Source organism: Theobroma cacao, chromosome 1 (assembly GCF_053813885.1).
Source record: "Theobroma cacao isolate CCN51 chromosome 1, ASM5381388v1, whole genome shotgun sequence".
Lineage (NCBI taxonomy): Eukaryota > Viridiplantae > Streptophyta > Magnoliopsida > Malvales > Malvaceae > Theobroma > Theobroma cacao.
Genome location: NC_142639.1, coordinates 12,057,974 through 12,076,997, shown reverse-complemented (window position 1 = coordinate 12,076,997; position 19,024 = coordinate 12,057,974). Strand labels below are relative to the sequence as shown.

At 32.0% G+C, this 19,024-nt stretch overlaps 1 protein-coding gene across 2 annotated transcripts; it reads right to left on the bottom strand.

Moving 5' to 3' along the window:
* Window positions 1–486: 486 nt before the first annotated feature.
* LOC18612349 (G1/S-specific cyclin-E protein) lies at window positions 487–7,658 on the bottom strand. Of its 2 annotated transcripts, none has more exons than XM_007049109.3 (10): window positions 6,937–7,658; window positions 6,729–6,832; window positions 6,016–6,157; window positions 5,650–5,931; window positions 5,416–5,563; window positions 2,544–3,503; window positions 2,214–2,452; window positions 2,059–2,132; window positions 1,571–1,679; window positions 487–947 (listed from the first exon to the last, which is right to left on the bottom strand). In XM_007049109.3, the coding sequence occupies exons 2-10, from the start codon at window positions 6,782–6,784 to the stop codon at window positions 891–893; spliced, it is 2,067 nt and encodes a 688-aa protein (XP_007049171.3). In that variant the 5' UTR covers window positions 6,785–6,832; window positions 6,937–7,658; the 3' UTR covers window positions 487–890. The 2 variants fall into 2 exon arrangements, with proteins under 2 accessions (XP_007049171.3, XP_017979240.2); XM_018123751.2 differs by having other exon boundaries at window positions 6,729–6,803.
* Between the last annotated feature and the right edge of the window lie 11,366 nt (window positions 7,659–19,024).

The following is a 19,024-nucleotide window of genomic DNA, read 5'->3' as shown; positions in this document are numbered from 1 at the left end:
TATTGGAAGATTTTCTGGGTTGGTGGTTACTACTTAAGGACAGAATGAAGATTGTCATTTTTTGCCCATGTTTGGATCCGATTCTAAATCCACTCCCCAAGATGTTAAAGGAAAAGCATATGCTAGCGGTAATTTTTTGTGGCAAAGGATCAACATCTTCAAATAGTTTCTACAATTGCCGAGAGAAGCCTTGACCTATATATGTTGAAAAGCATACACCCGAACAGAACCACTGAACAAGTAATCGTGATCAATGGTCGTCTCAGATTTTGGTTAGTTAAGTTTAGGTTTTCTTTGGTTGCAAAATAACTTTCATTGCAATTATTTTATCATCATCCCTTATTAGCGGTGGCATATAACAGGGCAATAGCCACAAAGCTTTAGTTATGGCTGAAGAAAAGAGAAACATTTTGGAGGACACGAAAAGATGGCAAAATCATAGTTACATAATCTACAAAATCAACATTTATCACCCAAAAGCATGGCTAAACTTAAAAACTTTCCAACTCTTTTTTTGTTGGATAAATATACAAATAAACTGTACACAATATTTACACATCAGAAGCTGACTACATAGATACAGTGGAATAGTCGGGGTAAGAGGAAAACAAGTAAAAAAGAAAACGTAGCTGAAGTTAATGAACACAGAGAGAGAGAGAGAGAATAGCCAGCTTCCGAGACACAAGGAATAAAAGAATGAAATTATCTCCATCCTATAGATGGTATTCTTTTTCCATGATAGCTCTTGGATCTCATAGATAGTATTTCAGAATGGGGCTGCTCATTCCTTCCTTCTCCTTTACAGTTAGCTTTCATTCAAGCTTGTTAAAAGACTTCCGCATCAGAATATTAGCTCTGGAACAAGGATACGCTCTCTCCATCTGTTATACTCAAAATGACAACGTGGTAGGACTCTCTCTACTGGGGACTCTCCTCCTTAATTCCAACTGCAAATCCATAATCAAGAAAACAGCTTAAGGAGTTGCACATAAAGGATTGCTGTTTGCATCTTATGGCAAACTATGAATTAATGAAACTTCTAGCAAACATAGAAAACTAATGCAATAGAAGTTTAATTTTCTAAGGATCATATTTCCGCCAGCATCGTTTCTAGGCTGGAATTAAAATATAACATTAAGGCTTCAATATAAGATGGAATAATAAAAAAGGCTGGGAGGATTTTTAACAGGATAAAAGGGGTATGAGAGGGGATTGTCGACCTAGTATCCACTGGGGAACTAATACTGGGGTGTAGATGAGACAGCATACATAGGGGACCGACAGACACTCCTTGAGGCCAAACAGAACCCATGTTAGCACTGAATGAGGAAAGACGTGCATTAACCACTAGGCCACTCTTGGGTGTCGATAAAAAATTTCATAAAGAAAGCAACATGCTATTGCAAGAGTAAAAACATATCTAAGAACACGGACAATCAATCTTGTAGAATCCATAACCGTAAATCTATGAATTTCACATGTGCATCTGAGCAACTTAAAATCATGTTTGCAATATCATGAGGAGATGAGAGCTATGGATTAAACAAAGATCAAGCATATGATTGCTTACTGGATATTGAACTCCATGTGTTGATTTACTACGTCTAGGATCTGAGGTTCGTGATCTTGGGATTCCACCAAATGGTCTTTGGATAAAATCTTGTATATGATTATAAATGCTGTACACCATTGCACCAAAATGATCATATAAGTAAAAAACACATTTGAGCTTAGTTAAAAGTGCTTGAAAATTAAATTCATCTAGTGCAAAATAATTAACATGGCCTCACTGGTCATTGCCCCTTTACCTTTCTTGCATGCTTATATGATCATGCCGATAAGTAACTAACTTCCATGGAACTTGCATAATTACTACTAATTTTAGTCGATAACATCAATTTAGAAGTGGAGCTATGATATGAAAAAATCATGCAGATACTTGCATGCTTCATATGTCTCACTCTACCCAAGTGCATGCCTGGATCTCTAGTTAAAGCTATAAGACAGGACAAAAAATAAATGGCATAAAAAAGGACAGGATAGGGTAAAATATCACACCTTAGGCGATGTCTGTTGCAGGCTGTGAAGAAGGCAACAAAACCATTTAATATACTTCTGACAGCACGAAAAACCTGAAAAGTTCACAGAAAAAAAATAAGAAAAAAAAACGTAAAGAAAGACATATTTATTAGGTTATAGTAATGTCTTCTAACCTGGGAAAAAAGGTCATTCCAAAGTGAACGCCATATGGAAACTTCATGCGTGCTCACTGTTGCCTCAGAAGCTGAAGCAAGCCGAATTACGGTACTTAAAGACCGCCATATATCCCCCACCAAATCAGAAATGAAGCCACACACAGAAGCCATAAAACTGGCTAATGCAAGGGCCAGGCGTATCGGGGCATATAGTATTTCCCAAAGAATCCAAAATATAGGATACAGGATGGAAGTTGCTGCAGTAGCATGACATAAGAAGAAACAAATTAATATATTGATTCTATGCTTAAAATTAGGAAATAGCTTAAGAATCATCTAATGACCTACCAATGTTCCAGAGAACTAAGCCTACAAACCATATAGGCATCAGTACAACCTCTATGAGAGCTTCCACTAGATTGTAGAAACAACCAATCACAATCCATATGACCGAAAAGAAGCTTTCTACCACTTCACTGAACAAATTCCAAATTGGCAAAAGGAAGCCCAAAACTTCCATAAATGGTTCTGCCAGTGGTAGATTGAGAAATGAGAAACATGACCGAGTAGCACGCATAACTGTCAAAAACCACTTCACAGCCTTCTGAAAGTTATGTAGAAATAACATGGTTCCCAAGTACTTAATCCTCGATACCATATCCCAGGTTTCTATCCAATCGAAAAGTGGCCCACATAAACGAGAAGCAGTCGCCTTAAGAACAGGGACATTTTTGTATAAATCATAAAATCCTATTAGAACAGTAACGATTGAAATCAAAACGTATAGAGCTCTGGCCAGAGGGCACATCCATGGGCGATAGATATGGCAAAAGCCAGGATATGATTGAAGGAAGATGACCCAAGATGGAAGACCAGCCTCTAATAAACGAAGTAACCTCAGATTAGGTGTTATTATTTGCTGCAATTTAAATGGGAGATCTCTATCATCAAATCTAAACAAAATTAGAACATCCCTATACTCTGTTGCTTCGACTGCATTTTCGTTAGAGTTGTCTAATGAGTTTTCAGCTGGCTTTTGGGTTTCCTCAAAATAGACATCAACTTCAACTCCCGTAGTAATTGCCTTGGTTACTTTCCTTCTCTTATAAGGCCCAGTAGGAGGAGGAGTATGTGGCTCAAAAGTTTCACAGTCCATGGTTGCAGGGTATACCCTAAAATTATCATGGGGGAAGTTATCCTCGATGCTGAAACTATCATCATGAATATTTTCACCATCATCATCATCATCATCATCATCAAGAGTGATCGGCCTTGGAAAATCTTCTTCAGCATCATAGAAGACCTCTCCTAAAAAATAATCCAGATTAAATACTGTATTAGCACAGCAAATTCATTTCATTGATTTGAGAACAACAAACACAATGTAGCATCAGGCTTCTCAAGTCTATCAGGTGGTAAACAGCAAAACCAGCATGCACTGGATCTGAGTTCAGATTTCAAATTTTCTTCTAAGTGAAATGCTATGCTATTAGAGAAAGAGAAAAAGGGATGTGCCCAGAACTGAAATATAAATTATGGTAGGTTACATAGACTAATATACAGAACCAACTGAATGCATCCACTAATTATTTGACCCATTTTCCAAACAACTTTTGTACCTATCATAGTGAACAGATGTAATGGTAACTTCACCTACAAAAAATATTTGCTCTGTCATGCAAAGGCATAAAGGAAGCTGCTACTTGAATTCAGATCGAAGTTAATTGTGCTCTGTTTTCAGCATGTTCAGAGACTTAGAGGGCACAACACCTCAATTGCAACTAAGCATGAAATAATACATACAATAAAACTGATTTATGAGGAACAGAGTTAGCACATACAGTATAAGACAACTATAGGAATAGCATACAAAATATTTGTAGTCAACCATACACATATGCAGATGAAAAGCTGACATACAGGTCATAATATCAAAGAAGTTTTTCCTACAATACTGCTTAGGACTGACAGGCTTAAGGTCATATCTAAAACAACTGAGGATTTCTATTTAATTTCCTTCAAAAGTTATGAGGAGGATTTGCAGGTTTGACAAAACTAGCTGTCAAAAGAGAAGCACAACACTGGAAACACATTTACATACAACTCCATTTCAGGTATCTGCATCCCTTTCCAGCACGTTGTTATAGGCAAACAAGTTACCAGCAAAACAGGCAACTGGAAACACATGTTTAATGCCTGTTAAGTTTTCAGAGACAACATGTTCTCTAAAGCTTTGACAAACCAAGACCAGTAAATATCAGAGGCCAAGTTTTAGGAAAAAGCAACCAGACAGAAAACTAAAATTCCAATAGTCATAACTTACGATATGTAAATGCCAACTCATGAAGAACTTTACTACAGCATTTATACATAAAGTTATAAAGAGTTGTCGATACAGGGTAATAGCATAATAAAGGATTCAAAAACTGGCAAACAGAAGAAAACAGAACCTAACAGGCTAAGGAAAGTCACACTGCTTATCTAAGGACAATGTCTGGCTTCTCACCAATCTTTGAGCAGTATACCTAAGGTATCCTTCTCAAAATAATGTACAAGTTAAAGACTACAATCTTACATAAAGGAGTTCAAGGAGGTTACTCTAGATTGTTGACAACAAAGGAAGTGCTAGGTCCACACCTCCTATAACTCATAACAGCTAGAATTCTCCATTGTTGACAATGTCCTTGTGAGTTCAAAGGGAACAGAGGATAAAGTAACTGAGAGGGAAGCTGATAAGAATTGATGAGAGGAAACAACTCTCCTTTACTTTGTTAAAGAATAGCATGTGCAGTAGAGCAAAGTAGAGAATTCATGAGCTAATATTACTGAAATTCTAAAGTTTGACTTGACTTTGATCAACTAAATACCTAGGCAAAAAATTATCAAGATACACATTCAACTGGTTTTAATTATTATAAGTTCGAAGAGATTCATTCATTTATAATCTTTTAAAGGTTGATTAGGCCCTCCATCAATTGTACTACACCTAGTGAGACTTATAAAGCAACCAAATATACTTTACTCCTCATAACACTATAAGGTTCTTGCAAGCATGCATCTCCAGTTTGCAATTTATTAACTTACAACAGTTTCTTCTTTTCATTTTTTTTTTTTTGTGTCCAAAAAGATATAAATGCTGAGGAAAGGTAATCCAGTGCAAGTCAAGGATCATAAATACATCTTTTCTACTAATGTCTTCATATATGGAGGCAAGAAGTACCAATTGCTGAATCCAAATACTCTTTCAAGCGACGCTGCTCTAAGAATGTTCCGGAGAACCATGAAGACATAGAGCTTGCTGCTTGATCGATGCTGTCAAATTCCCATCTTCGCATGAATTTAGCCTCTACGGCCAGAGATGTATCGGTCTACAAATGAGATGAAAAGCACTTGAACAAAATGACCTTGATAGTGAAGTACAAGAAAAATACAAAGCACATAGAATGGCAAATACCTGAAGCTCATTCAAGTAGTTAAGACCTCGAACATTGGACCATGTGACTTCAAATACAATGAAGCCATACAATGTCCTATGCAGCTCACTGCTAAGATGCAAGGAGGTTCTCAGTTTCTTAACAGGCAGCAAAACCCTCTTTTTAGACAATGTTGCAGCATCAATCAAAGAGAACCATCTCTCAAATTTCTTGGAATCTTTCGCATTTGATTTGGAAGAAGTTCCCTTTCCCTCCTTTCTCTCCCTACGACCTTTGGTGTTAGCAAAAGGAGATAACCTGGACTGTTAATAGATAAAGAATGACTTAAATTCAATTATAATCCTCTCCATATTGATAAATAAAAAAAAACCAATATTTTCAACAACCTTGGTAACCATAAATTGCCATAAGTGAGCTCGCCGTGAACCTAAGTCCCTGAGCCATGGCCGGTTGTCCACCAAAATGTAGAATTTCTTACTCTCAAGGGCCAGGAAAAGGCTAAGATCAGAAAGATAAGACTGCAAGTCTCTGCGAACATACATTATACAATAAAGAATCATATGCAATTAGAAAGGCAAAAACTCTGACATATAAATTAATGGACATATCATATGGTCAGGAAACTCAATAAAATTGTATAAATCCATTTCCAGATCATAGTCAGGAAACTCAATAATACATACATACATACATATGGAAAGAAAAACTTGAACATATAACTGCCGTCACCCTTCCCTAATTATTTGGTAATTACTAAATTCATCCGAAAGCTAATAATAACCAAAAAGAACAATGTGAATCAATAAAGTTACTACTATTTGTTGACTCAGTTTGTAAGATTTCCATCTAAATAACTTTAACAAAGCCAACAGAATTCCATCCATTTATTATTTCTTGTCCTTATAAACAACAAAATTACCAAATAAAAAAAAACATTTAATCTCATCAGAAAAAGTAATAGGCAATCGAAGAAAATAACAATGTACGTAGAATGTATAAACTAGTAATTGAAGCCAAATTTTTAAATTAATGAAATTCAAGTTACATAAAAAATAAAAGGAATTTCTTTTTTCTAAAAACGAAAAGGTTGATTAATTACCCGATTTGGAGGCCGGTTAAAGGAAAAACAGAGCATCCATCATCGTGTTTCCCCATCAAAATTATGCTCTAAACTCTGTTTTGATTTCAAATCACAGCAAATCACTGCTTAACAATTAGCAAATAGGAAAAAGAAGTAAATTCTCATTAATATCCAAAACAAGCAACATTATTATTTTAAATATTCAGAGAGAGAGCGGAAAACGGACCTTGATGAGAGGAATTCCATGAAAATGGAAGAGAAAGGAAACAATCACTCTTGCACTTCATAACAAAACAGGGGAAAACAAGCGTAACCAAGCAGAGAAAACAGGAAAAAAAAATCAATGGCGGAAAAAAGGGAGGAGAAGAAGCGACACGCACATCGAAACTAACTTCAAAAAAAATGTCAGAGAAATGACAGCAAAAGAATCAGATATAAAGACAAAAAAAGAAAACCAGCAGATAGTTCTTTTTTTTTAATATTTTTGTATAAATTAAGGAAAGAAATTGGTTAGGGGCAGGGGAAGGGAGGGAGTTGCTTGGCTTGGAAGGCGTGGTGAAGCAAGTAAAGATTCGACACGTTAAGGACACGTCTGAGGATTCAAAAAAGACGTCATTTAATTCGAAAGACAGAAACAGAAACCCAAAAAAAAAAAAAAGTTAGTATTCGTTGATGCAGGGAGGGAGGAGGTTGAAGGGGAAGGGCATAATGGGAAATTGGGGAAAGGAGTTTCTGGAGATCTGATGCTTCCCGCGCCAGGAGATCGTTTCCTTTGTCGTTGTCTTTGCCAGAGAGAAAGAGAGAAGAGAGAGAGGAGGTGATCAAGTATCTAAATTTCCAGAGGAAGACGGGATTTTCCTTCTTCTTTTTTTTTGGGGGGTTTATAGGAAGGCGAGAAATCCGGGAAATAACCGAGACATGCGCGATAATGCATTGAGGGGGATTAAATTTATGATGTGCTACGGCTGCATCTATCGATTTATTTGCGTCTTATTTCTTCATCGTGTGGAGTATTCATATCACGGCATTATTGCCACTTTCTCTTCGTAATTATTAATTAACAAGCAGTAATATTAATAAATGAAAATGTTAAATGGTTCAAATTTTTTTAAAAAAACAAGTGTAAATAATGCAAATTATAAAAATAAAAATTAATAGTTAAACGTTTGCACTGTTTCTTAGTGTCTTGTTAATTAATTAAAGAAGCAATCGAAAAAAGTTTAATGATCCTACAAATTTGAACCTACGTTGAAAGATATCCTTGTTTTTCAAAAAAATTAAAAAAAATGGTATTATTGTTAAGTGGATATTAAATCAGTATTAACTTTCAATTTATATTAAATAGAATTATAATGATTATCATTAGACCACTAACTACTCCCAACGTCATCCTTAACGAGGAAGAAAAATGAAATTGGGTAAGAGCAAACATCAGCGATTGAGGATTTTGAGTAAAATCGCGAAGGTGGTGAAATCAGTCAAGCATAATGGCCAAGGTGGATAAGGGATTGAATTAATGGGGAACAGGTTAGAAGCGCGTGTGACATTTGATTTTTGCTTTTATTATTGCTTTTATTAGGACTCGTGTGGGTTTATATTTCACCTAAGAGAAAGAGAAAGAAAAAAAAAAAGCACATTAATTGAGCGCCTAAAGAATATGCTCTAGGTTGAAGCGTAAATGCCACGATCGTCAATTATGGTGGTCCTATTACACACTTTGGCCTTAAATGCGTGTGTTGGTTAGTTAATGTTAAGCTTTTTTTCTGGTTTAATTGCTGCGTCTACAATAAATTCAATCACTGTTTATTTGTCTCTAGGGTAATTAATTAGATTGCAAGCACTCAAGTTTAATTTTAGAAAGTTCGATACATGAATTTTAGGAACTAAGTAATAATAGAAAGTTTGATGCATGAATATGAAACTAAGTAATAATAGGTAAATTCTAATGATCGTTATAAGATTTTTGTTTTTTTATCAAACTCAGAATTTTGATATGCATTTGATAAATACAGAAACATCAATAATATAATTTTTTGTAAATAGTGGTCTTATGAAGACTAAAGACCCATTATAATTTTATGCAAAGTGTACATCAACTTCTTATCAAGATGTAGTAAAAGTTGAGTAAGTTTCACATTCAAGAGTTTTTTTTTTTTTTTTTTTAAGAATAATTTCCCACCCCATTGGACCCTTTATTTTGAAAGTAGCTTTACAATCCTTATCCTATTAGATAGCTTGGAGTTGACTTTGTTTAATAAGAAGCGTATTAATGGATTGGAATTACAGGATGGCAAATTGCAGTGCGCACTTAATTTCTTTATCTCAAATTGAACATTTTAATTCGTTTTGAAACCATTTGCCCATTTGCAATTACAACTTTGTCTACTATATACATTTATTTACCTTCATAATTTGTTTAAGATGACGTGTTAAATAATTATCAAACAAATTATATGTGCATATCGTATTTGAGTGCAAATAGTAACATTTTGTAAAAGAAAAATTGTATTTGAGAGATTATAATTTGAGGAGTTTTGATGAATATAAAAGTAAACAAATATGTATTCGAACTTTTTATTCATGATCGAAATATGATGTAAGTTTGAAATTTTTTTCTTAATTTTTAAAAAATATAAAAATATGAATAATCAAGTGGGCGACACATGTTACTTAAAATGGAGATGACCATGATCTAAGTTTACCCCCCTGACACAAAAAATGCTGCACTTAGTTTAAAGTTTAAACGGCTTCCAGTTTTAAGAAACGGTTCCTCGTTAGATCAGAATTGGCTCCCCACCTTGAATGGAAAAGGCAGATAAGGGCAGCCCTCCCAACAATCGCGCTTCAACACTCGAGATTTTGCGTAGCAACCTTATCCAGTTTTCGCAACTCAACACCGGTTTCCTGCTTAATAAGTGTTTCGAGTCTCAACTTTATAGGTAGTAAGAGTTTCTTTACCGTGGAGTTTTAACTTTAGTTGACTTCATCTGAAATGTTTAATAAAACTAAAATGTCCTTCTTTTATTTAAAAATTATTTTTTAAATATCATGGTGGAGTTTTAGTAAAACTAATAATTGAATAAAATAAATAAAAAAATATGTCATAATATTTTAATATTTCTTGTAAAGTTTAAAAATTCTACCAATAATATATAAAATGATAATGTTTTCGTTCAATCTAATTTTTGAATATCAATTGAAAACAAAGAAATTAAGCACAAACCACCTAATTCTGAACTTGGAAAAAGAAAAATCAAAGAATGGTAGCTAAATTAAACTTCAAAAGAAATAAGTTACTAAATTAAATATAGAAAAGCAACCATGAAAATATTAATAAATTTTCTCATGGCATAAAAAGAATGTTATTTTACAATGTGTGTAAACAGGTAACCGGTTTTGGGTTGCACAACACTGACACAAGATGCCGCGTGTCACAGCGCACTTGTCCGGGTGGCAGCCCCTAGCATTCTCCAAAATGCATTAAAGCGCAGCTGCTTTAAGCTCAATGGAGCCTTTGGAACCTGGCCCCACCTCAATCAGGAACCAAAATTATAGGCTTGAAGTACCCCCAGATATATTTGGACGCATCTGGATGAAGAATCAGACCAATCAGAGGTTTCGTGGTAGGGCCCAGGCAGCCGTTGCTTGTTGTTTGTGTTTGGGGTAGGTCAGAGTCTCAGAGGTGTAAAATAATAGGGCAGGACGGATTATAGGGTAATGGAATTATTGAGGGATGGGTATGGATATTGCGCATCGTGTGGTGACATCATCATGAGCTGGTGGGCAGTTGGGGGTATGCAGATGCGGATAATCATGCAGTAGCCATGCAACATGCAACATGCATCATGCATCATGCATGCACCTGAGTTTGGATCATGCTTCGCTGTGTCTTTCATCAGTTTACTTGTGTGGGGTCCTTTAACACATGGCACGATGGAGGTGTTCCGGATGAGTGATGATAGAACAGGTGCCAACATCTTTTTCCATCAACTAACAACCCACCCGATGCATGATTCTCTTACACTTAGAATACTACTATAATTATTTTTCATTGTTTATTTATAGTTGTCATGCATATAACGATACACGTTAATCTAATAATTATGTTAGTTAATTGAAAAAAAAAGTAACATATTTTGAAATCTTAAACTATTGAAAATTTATTAAACTATTGACAAGTTGGAAGATTTGATAACAAATTTATTTTTGCATGTAATAAAATATATTGATAATGCTTTACAACAAAGGCAATTTATTTGGTACCTACGCTTTGGTGTACTTTTGAGGAATACTCTTATAATTTGGATTCTGGAATTTGGACATTGATCGTGTAGGGAATGTGAGCTTCACTGATTGGGCACCAATAATTGGCACTTGCAGATCTCAAATAGAGGCAAAGCATGTTATCCTTCAAGGGGTGGGCCATGTTTTTAATCATATTCTTTAATTCACCTCTTCTCTTTTAAAATTTTTATTAATAATTATATGTATATAATATATATGTATGTATATTTGTATATACATTAAACATTTTAACATGTTTTCTGATATTTTGATAATTACATTTCAAATTTAGAGGTGGAATATAAAATTTTAAGGTAAAATGTCCAAGACTGTTTCGTAAGGTGATTATCGAGACAGCTGCCTTTAACATTTCTGTCGAAGAATTTTTTCCTTTTCGTAATTAAGGGAGCTTCCTACTATCCTTCCATAATGAGAGAGTCATATCTATTATTATGAGTAAAATGATAGACATACTTTTGGCAGACGGGGTCCGCTCTGCCTCTTTCAATGGTACATTACGATAATTTTTTAGGGATACATTACATTTAGTATGTTAGTGTTACTATTTTGTTATTAGATAAGATCTTTTTTATTCAATTTTTTAGAATAAAGTGAATATGCCTCATCTTAATCAGATAATCGCTTTCTGACTTCAAAGTCTTGTCGGCATCTTACTTAAAAAAGCAAAAATTCCCTCATTTCTTGTTTCTAAGAAGTTGGAAGCACCTTGGTAAACAATCAAGGGTTGGTTTGGGGTTTGTTATCTTCTTCAAGACAATAAGTTGATTGAAAATATCTTCCACATTAATACTATGTTGGGAGGAAGAAGTTATTCGAAAAGAAGGCAGGAAGATAAGATGGAATCTTCTACAATTATACCAGGCGACCATGGTGAAATCAAGAGAAGTTTAATGTTATTATTTTCCTTTTTAATTAAACAGCTAATTGCGCATATTGTGCTTTTATATTATAGTAATCATGAAATGATCAAAATTTAAGTAATCAAATAAAATCATTATTTCATTAGGTTAAGTTGGGTTGTTGAATTTGCTATATTTGTTTGTATTTTTCATCTATTTTGATTTCTCTTTTTTTTTTCTTATTTTTTTGTTTTGTTTTAAAATAAAAGTTAAATTATGTCATTAGTTCTTGTATTTTGTCAAAATAGTTATTTTAATCTCTATATAATAATTTATAAAAAATTGAGTCCTTGTGCATTCTAAAATTGACAATATCAATTTAATAATTAACGATTATTAAAATTTTTACATCATCTATACTAACATGCGATATATCTACTGATGTGACATTAAATTTGATGATATGATATTTAAAAATGATTCAATGATTATATTGACATGATATTGATCGAATTTATATATAAATTTAAGTGAAGAGGTGATGTTAATGTGGTACTGTTATGTTATTGACGCTATATTTTTACAATTTACACATAATGAATGTTAATTTTTTATAATAATTAAGAATTCAAAATTTTATAGCAATTCAAATCAACAATTACATTCACACAAAATTTACACAAAACTGTAGAAGAAGAAATTAAGACTTTAATTTTTAGCTTTTGAAAAATGTAGTACCAACTACTAATTTTGATAACCTTATGCCACCTTTCTTTTGACCGGCTCAAAATACAATAATTAAAAAAAAAAACCCGAACATGTTGGAAGATTGAATGTCAAATACGACCCAATATCTCTTTTTTCTTCTTAAACATACACAAACTGCTTGATAGCTGGGTCTCAAAAATTAAAAAATATATATTAAAATTCAATAAAATTATCTATTATTAATAGTAAGTTAGTACGTCTACAATAATTAATGATAGTAGTCAAATTAAAAGGAAATACGAAAATAATTGTAAATGGAATCTATGACTATCATTGTTAAAAGGCATATATGGAGCTTAAAGATGAGTCCGAGACATCACCAAACGTTTGACTTGAGTTTGCAATTAATGGAATGAATTTTGTTGTCTCATTTTGAAAATTTGATGACTAAGGATGGTAATGGATATCTTATTATAGGGTGCTCGTGAGTATCTGACATGATTATATAGGATTAAGGTATTTTATAATTGAGTTTGAGACCAGTTCGGGTAATAATTTCATTACCCTTGTACCACCCCTTAGGTACTCGATACTTGAACCCGATTATAAATTTTTTATTTCATGTAATAAAAACAAACCCATATTGTTAAATAAATTAATTTGTGAAATTATGATTATTAATTCACTTATAATGTCTTTTAATATATATACTTTATATGTTATGTTAATTTATAAAGAATATAATTACTATTATATATATTTTTGGCTTCTTTTCAAAAATACCCCTCATACATAAAGTGTTTTTGAAAATAAACATATCTATAAATTTGATTATTTTTAGCCAAGAGAAATTAATTTTGGATAAAATTACCCTTAATGAAACCAACCAATATAATTAGATCTGTGCCTCAAACCGACTCATATCCTTTAAGCTTTTCTCTCCAGACCGTTCCTCATTGGAGTATTTCTCGCTAGAAAGAGAAACCTTTAAGTATTTTGAATATTTTAAAGTGATTTTTGATACACGAAAAAAAACTATTGAGCGTTTTGAGCATTTCAAATATTTTGGAGTGGTTTTTGATACATGAAGAAAAACTTTGAGTATTTTGAGCATTTTGAGCCAAGTAGATATATTCGTTGATTATGTTATTAAATGGAATATGATGTGTTATTTGAAGTTGTTGATTTTATTAAATAAAATTAAGTAGTTTTTGTAGTTTTAAGGCATTGTGTAATCGGTTTTTTGACATTGCATGCTAATTTTTAAGCATTACGTTACTAATTTTTATGCATTGCGTGACTGATTTTTATATATTACGTGACTGGTTGATGCGCATTGGGTGACTAAATTTTGGTTATTGCGTTACTGATTTTTATATATTGTATGACTGGTTGATGCGCATTGGGTGATTGACTTTTAGTTATTGTATGACTGATTTTTTGGTATTATGTGACTTAAGCATTACCTAAAAATTAGTTTTGCAATACTTAAAAACCAAAAACGCAATGATTAAGTCACACAATGCCTAAAACTTAGTCTTGCAATACTTAAAAATCAGTGATACAATGCCTAAAACTAATAATGTAATGCCTAATAACTAATTGATTTTCCTGTTCACAGCCAGGTTTAAGTTGCCAAAGTCATACAATGTTCTAATTTATAGATATATCTAATCAATTTTAATCCATCAACTTTGGGGTTCTATGAATATAAACTAATAAACCCAAGAATCTAAAATACATACTTTAATGTCATTTTTACTCTTTGGGATGACGAGGAAGAGCTGGATGACGAGATACACAGTATTTGGCAAAAGAGAGAAATTGAGATTTAATTTTAAAATTTTTATTTGGATGGTGAGATAGAGAAAATCGAAACCATTTTAATTTGTCTGGAATTGTTTAAAGGGCATTGTTGTCAAGTGATGTTAAAAATTAGCTAAAAATATAATGAAGATATTTTTGAATTGGGCTTATGAGAAGAGTTTCTCTATACTTTTAGTATATATATTTTAAATATATACATATTTACTTTTTATTTTGTGTTAACATTACAAAAATTATAACTTATAAAATTATTAATTATAATATACCTTTGATTATATAAACTTATAATATATACACCTAAAGATAAGTTGTGATATTAGAACAGTTTTAGAACTTAGTTTTTTTTTTTTTAATTTCATGTAATTAAGAACAAACTCATATTGTTAATTAAATTAATTCATGAAACTATGATTATTCATTAACTTGTAATGTCTTTTAATAAATCTTTTATATATTGTGTTAATTTATAAGGAATATAATTACTATTATATATATACTTTAGTATATTTACTTTAAATATAAAGAAATTTACTTTTTATTTTGTGTTAACATTACAAAATTATAATTTATAAAATTATTAATTATAATATATACTTTTATTTATATAAACTTATAATATATATATATATATATATATATATATATATATATATATATTTGTGAGATTATAATGGTTTTGGAGCCTAGCTACTTTTTTTAAATTTCATGTAATTAAGGACAAACTCATATATTTAATTAAACTTGTAATATTATTGCCTTGTTGTAAACTTGTAATGTTGTTTAAGATGTTGTTTTTAGTTATTTAAATTGATATTTGAGATATTGTTTTTGATTATTTAAATTTAAATTCTATTGTTTGTCTACTTTTATAAATTTAATTATTAGTTAATTATATGAAATATAGATGAGAAATATTATTGTATATGGATACTAGTACGGATGCAGGTTCAAGTAATTAGATACCCTTGAAGGGCATTTTAATAATTTTTTACATAACTAGGTTAAACGAGTTTGAGTAATTATCGGATAATAAGTATATATTAGGGTTCGGGTTAGCATAGTAAGTTTAAAAAATTTTCAAATAGTTGTAGAGTTTAGGTACCTCATTCATGGAACGAGTTTGGGTTCAAGTATTTCAAAATTAACGGATATCTTATTCGTTGACATCGTTAATTTAATCTGACATTGACATGTTAAATGCATAACATAATGCATCTGAGAAACTATTTCATATGCATGCATTTGGGGAGGGGTCCATTTGCTACTTTTAGGACTCGACAGAGTTGTAATTAAACCCTCCCCTTTAGATGACCACTTTTATAGCACAGTACAAGAGCAAAGCAAGCTTTTGTATTTAGAGTATATTTGGCTTGATTTTTTTTTTAACTTAAAAGCTATTTTAAAACTCTTATGAAAAATGATAGTTTTTAAAATTAAGTTAAGTTGTTTGGTAAATTTATTTTTTATAAGCTATTTTTTATAAATAAGTTGTTTGATAAAATAATTTATATAAATTTTAATTTTAATTAAGATTACTATAAAGGGTATTTAATAAATCAGGAGAAAAATTTGAATCAAATATAATTTTCTCTATAATATTATAAATTGTTGAAAGATAAAAGAAAAATATAAAAAATATTTGTTGTTATTTTTTTAAAATTGTTTTGAAATTTATGACTTTTGGAGCTAGACAAACTGATGTTACATACAAGGAACAGAATCCAAAAAGGAAAAAGAGAAGCCTAAGGTGATATTAATAATGTGTCACGACCCGGAACCTCCCTCAGGCCCATGACAATCGTCGCAACGTCTCTAATTGACACTCATTATCCGGAATACCAACCGGAACCCCGCAAGGCTTACATATCAGTTTCTTTCCTTTCCTGTGAGCAATCGTTGTTAAATATTGAGTTTTTAGAGAATATACACTATTTTAGATCAAAAACAATCAAAATAAAATTTTCGCCACACAAGGGTATTTTGGTCATTGTTTTCTCAAAAATTTTGAAACTGGCTAAAACGTAATATACAAGTACAAAACACATAATTCATATTCAAAATGAGTTTAAAAGTCTAAAATCTTCATTTAAAACGAAATTACGGTTATTTGAATATAATAAGAAAATAAAAGAAATATTAAGAAAAATATTTTATTTTCTTATAAAACAATATTTATAGAGTTATACGTGAATAATTTTTATAGCGTAAAAGCTAAATAAATTTATACATACTGAAATACAGTAAGCCAAAATATTTAATTTAATTTACAATAACAAGAGGGCCCCCGAATAAACAAAAGTAAAGAGGACTGTGAACCTACGGTTTGGAAAATGCAGATCCAATGGTAGTCCTCGATGAGATCAGCTATCTACAGTCTATACTGAACCTGAAATGGGTGAAAATGAGGGTGGTGAGATTATAAAATCCCAATGAGTAAACAGACATTATCATAAATATCTAAATGCGAGTAAAATGGAGGCAAGTTTAAACAACAAATTTCAACCCATTTCATAATGTTTTCAGTTTATTTCTTAAATCATAAAATATTTGTAATTTACCAAAACAGTTGTTAAGGCTTATGTCTTTTATTAAAATAAGGCTCAAGCCAAAACTAATCCTCGGGGATACCTTGGCCGAGGCATCTAACCGAGTCTGTCAAGGGTGTTAAAATATTCACACGTGAAACACATTTTTATTTTTAAAACAAGCCGTCCCTTAGCGTTGGCCGAGTTACACATTCACGTGGGAGTTCGACATGAAGTGAGCTCTAATACTACCCCGGGAGTTACCCTCCTCGCATCTACAACCGGAGTAACTATATAACTGGATTTACCGTACCCCTCTAATAGGCAGTCCACGGAAACCCGTCACTGCAGTGACTAACCCACCAATTTTAATAAAATTTCGACAGTATAACGTGACTTTTATTTATTTATCCAGCCTGCATAGTAAAAACAACTTACATAGATTTCTCAATGCATTCACAAAATATAGCCACATATACTCATTTCTCATAAACCATTCCTAGGAAAATATATATTTTTCAAGTCAATTTGCAGCCTCCAATTACTCAATTTCATAATCAATACAATATATTTTTATTTGTCACATTTATTCCTAAAACATCAAAAATCTCGTTTTAATCTCGTTCTCATTTCATAAAATACATAAAAGGCATTTAAAAATAAACTCTAGATAATTTACAATAATAATAAGTTTACTCACCGTTTGTACAAACTAAAAGCTTTCTAAGCGCCCCGATCACTACTCGTCGGGTACGACTTTTTTGCCTTTTTCGGAAGGCTCTCCTCCTAGACACATTACAAAAATTTACACAATTCATCATATTGATGCTAAATCACTATATAATTAACTTAAATCCTATACTAATGCATGGTATGAAATGCAATAGCCTAAAACGGCTTAAACGTGGTATTAACCTATTTTGGACACTTTACCCGATAAATTGCTAACGCGCTCCATTTTAGCTCTAAATCACCCCATTTTCTCTCCAACATTTCTAACCATTAAATATAAGCCAATAACCTTCTAAAAACAACAAAATCAGCTCACTCCCTTCCTTGGAAAATTTGGCCAAAAATGGGACATTAACTCGATTAATTTTCTACTTTGTTTTTCTATCACGTTTTATCGTTTTTCATCATTTTCTCTTCATTTCCCTTAGGATAAAATCAATTCATCATCATTGTACAGCATTGAGCATCCAGCAAAGAGTGGGTATTGTGAAAATTTAATGATTTCTTGCCCAATTTAATTTCTAAACACATTTAACTAACTAAAATGATCAATTTAACTAAAAATCAAAACCTAAAAATTTCAATTTCTCTCCCCTAAAATTTCATCCAGCCCTTGATATCACTTTTTGATCTCTCTCCTCAAGCATGCTAAATGGAAATAAAGGCATAGGAAAGGTAGAAATCAAGGTAAAATCGAAAAATCTTACCGTTAGACGCGTAAACGGTCGAAAATCGCGAATTCCCCTTTGAATTTTCTTGTTTCTCTTTGGTTTTTCTTTTTTTCTTCCTTTCCTCTCTATTTCCTCTCTTGTTCTTCCTTATGGCCGGCCAGCACTTAAAATGGGATTTAAATGGGCTGACTTTTTATTAAAATAATATTATTTCATTAAAAAAATACCACGTGTCACTTTCCCATTGGCCCATTTTTAAAATTTCATCCATTTGTTTTCAAATTTTCACAATACACTTGTCCCACATATCCATAGCTTAGATAAAATTCTCAGACTTATCCAAAGTCTCGGTGGAGTAATTTTTAAAATTTACACTTTTACCCCCGCAAAAGTGAAAAATTACATTTTTGCCCAAAAAACTGAAAAATTGCCCATATACATATTTTTCATCCCTTATACTCATACCATTCTCCAATTTTTCAAATTTGATCTAAATTCTCTCAAAATCTCAAATTTTGTCCGCGGGTGGTAAAATTATGATTTTGCCCCTACACTCCAAAAATCACAAGAATTAAACTTTTTCACTTCCTATCATTAAATTATACTCCAAATAGTTAATCTTGGTTAAAAATTTCACTCCATGATCAAATTATTATCTTAGGTGGCAAAATGATGATTTTGCCCTTGAACATCAAAATTTTCAATTT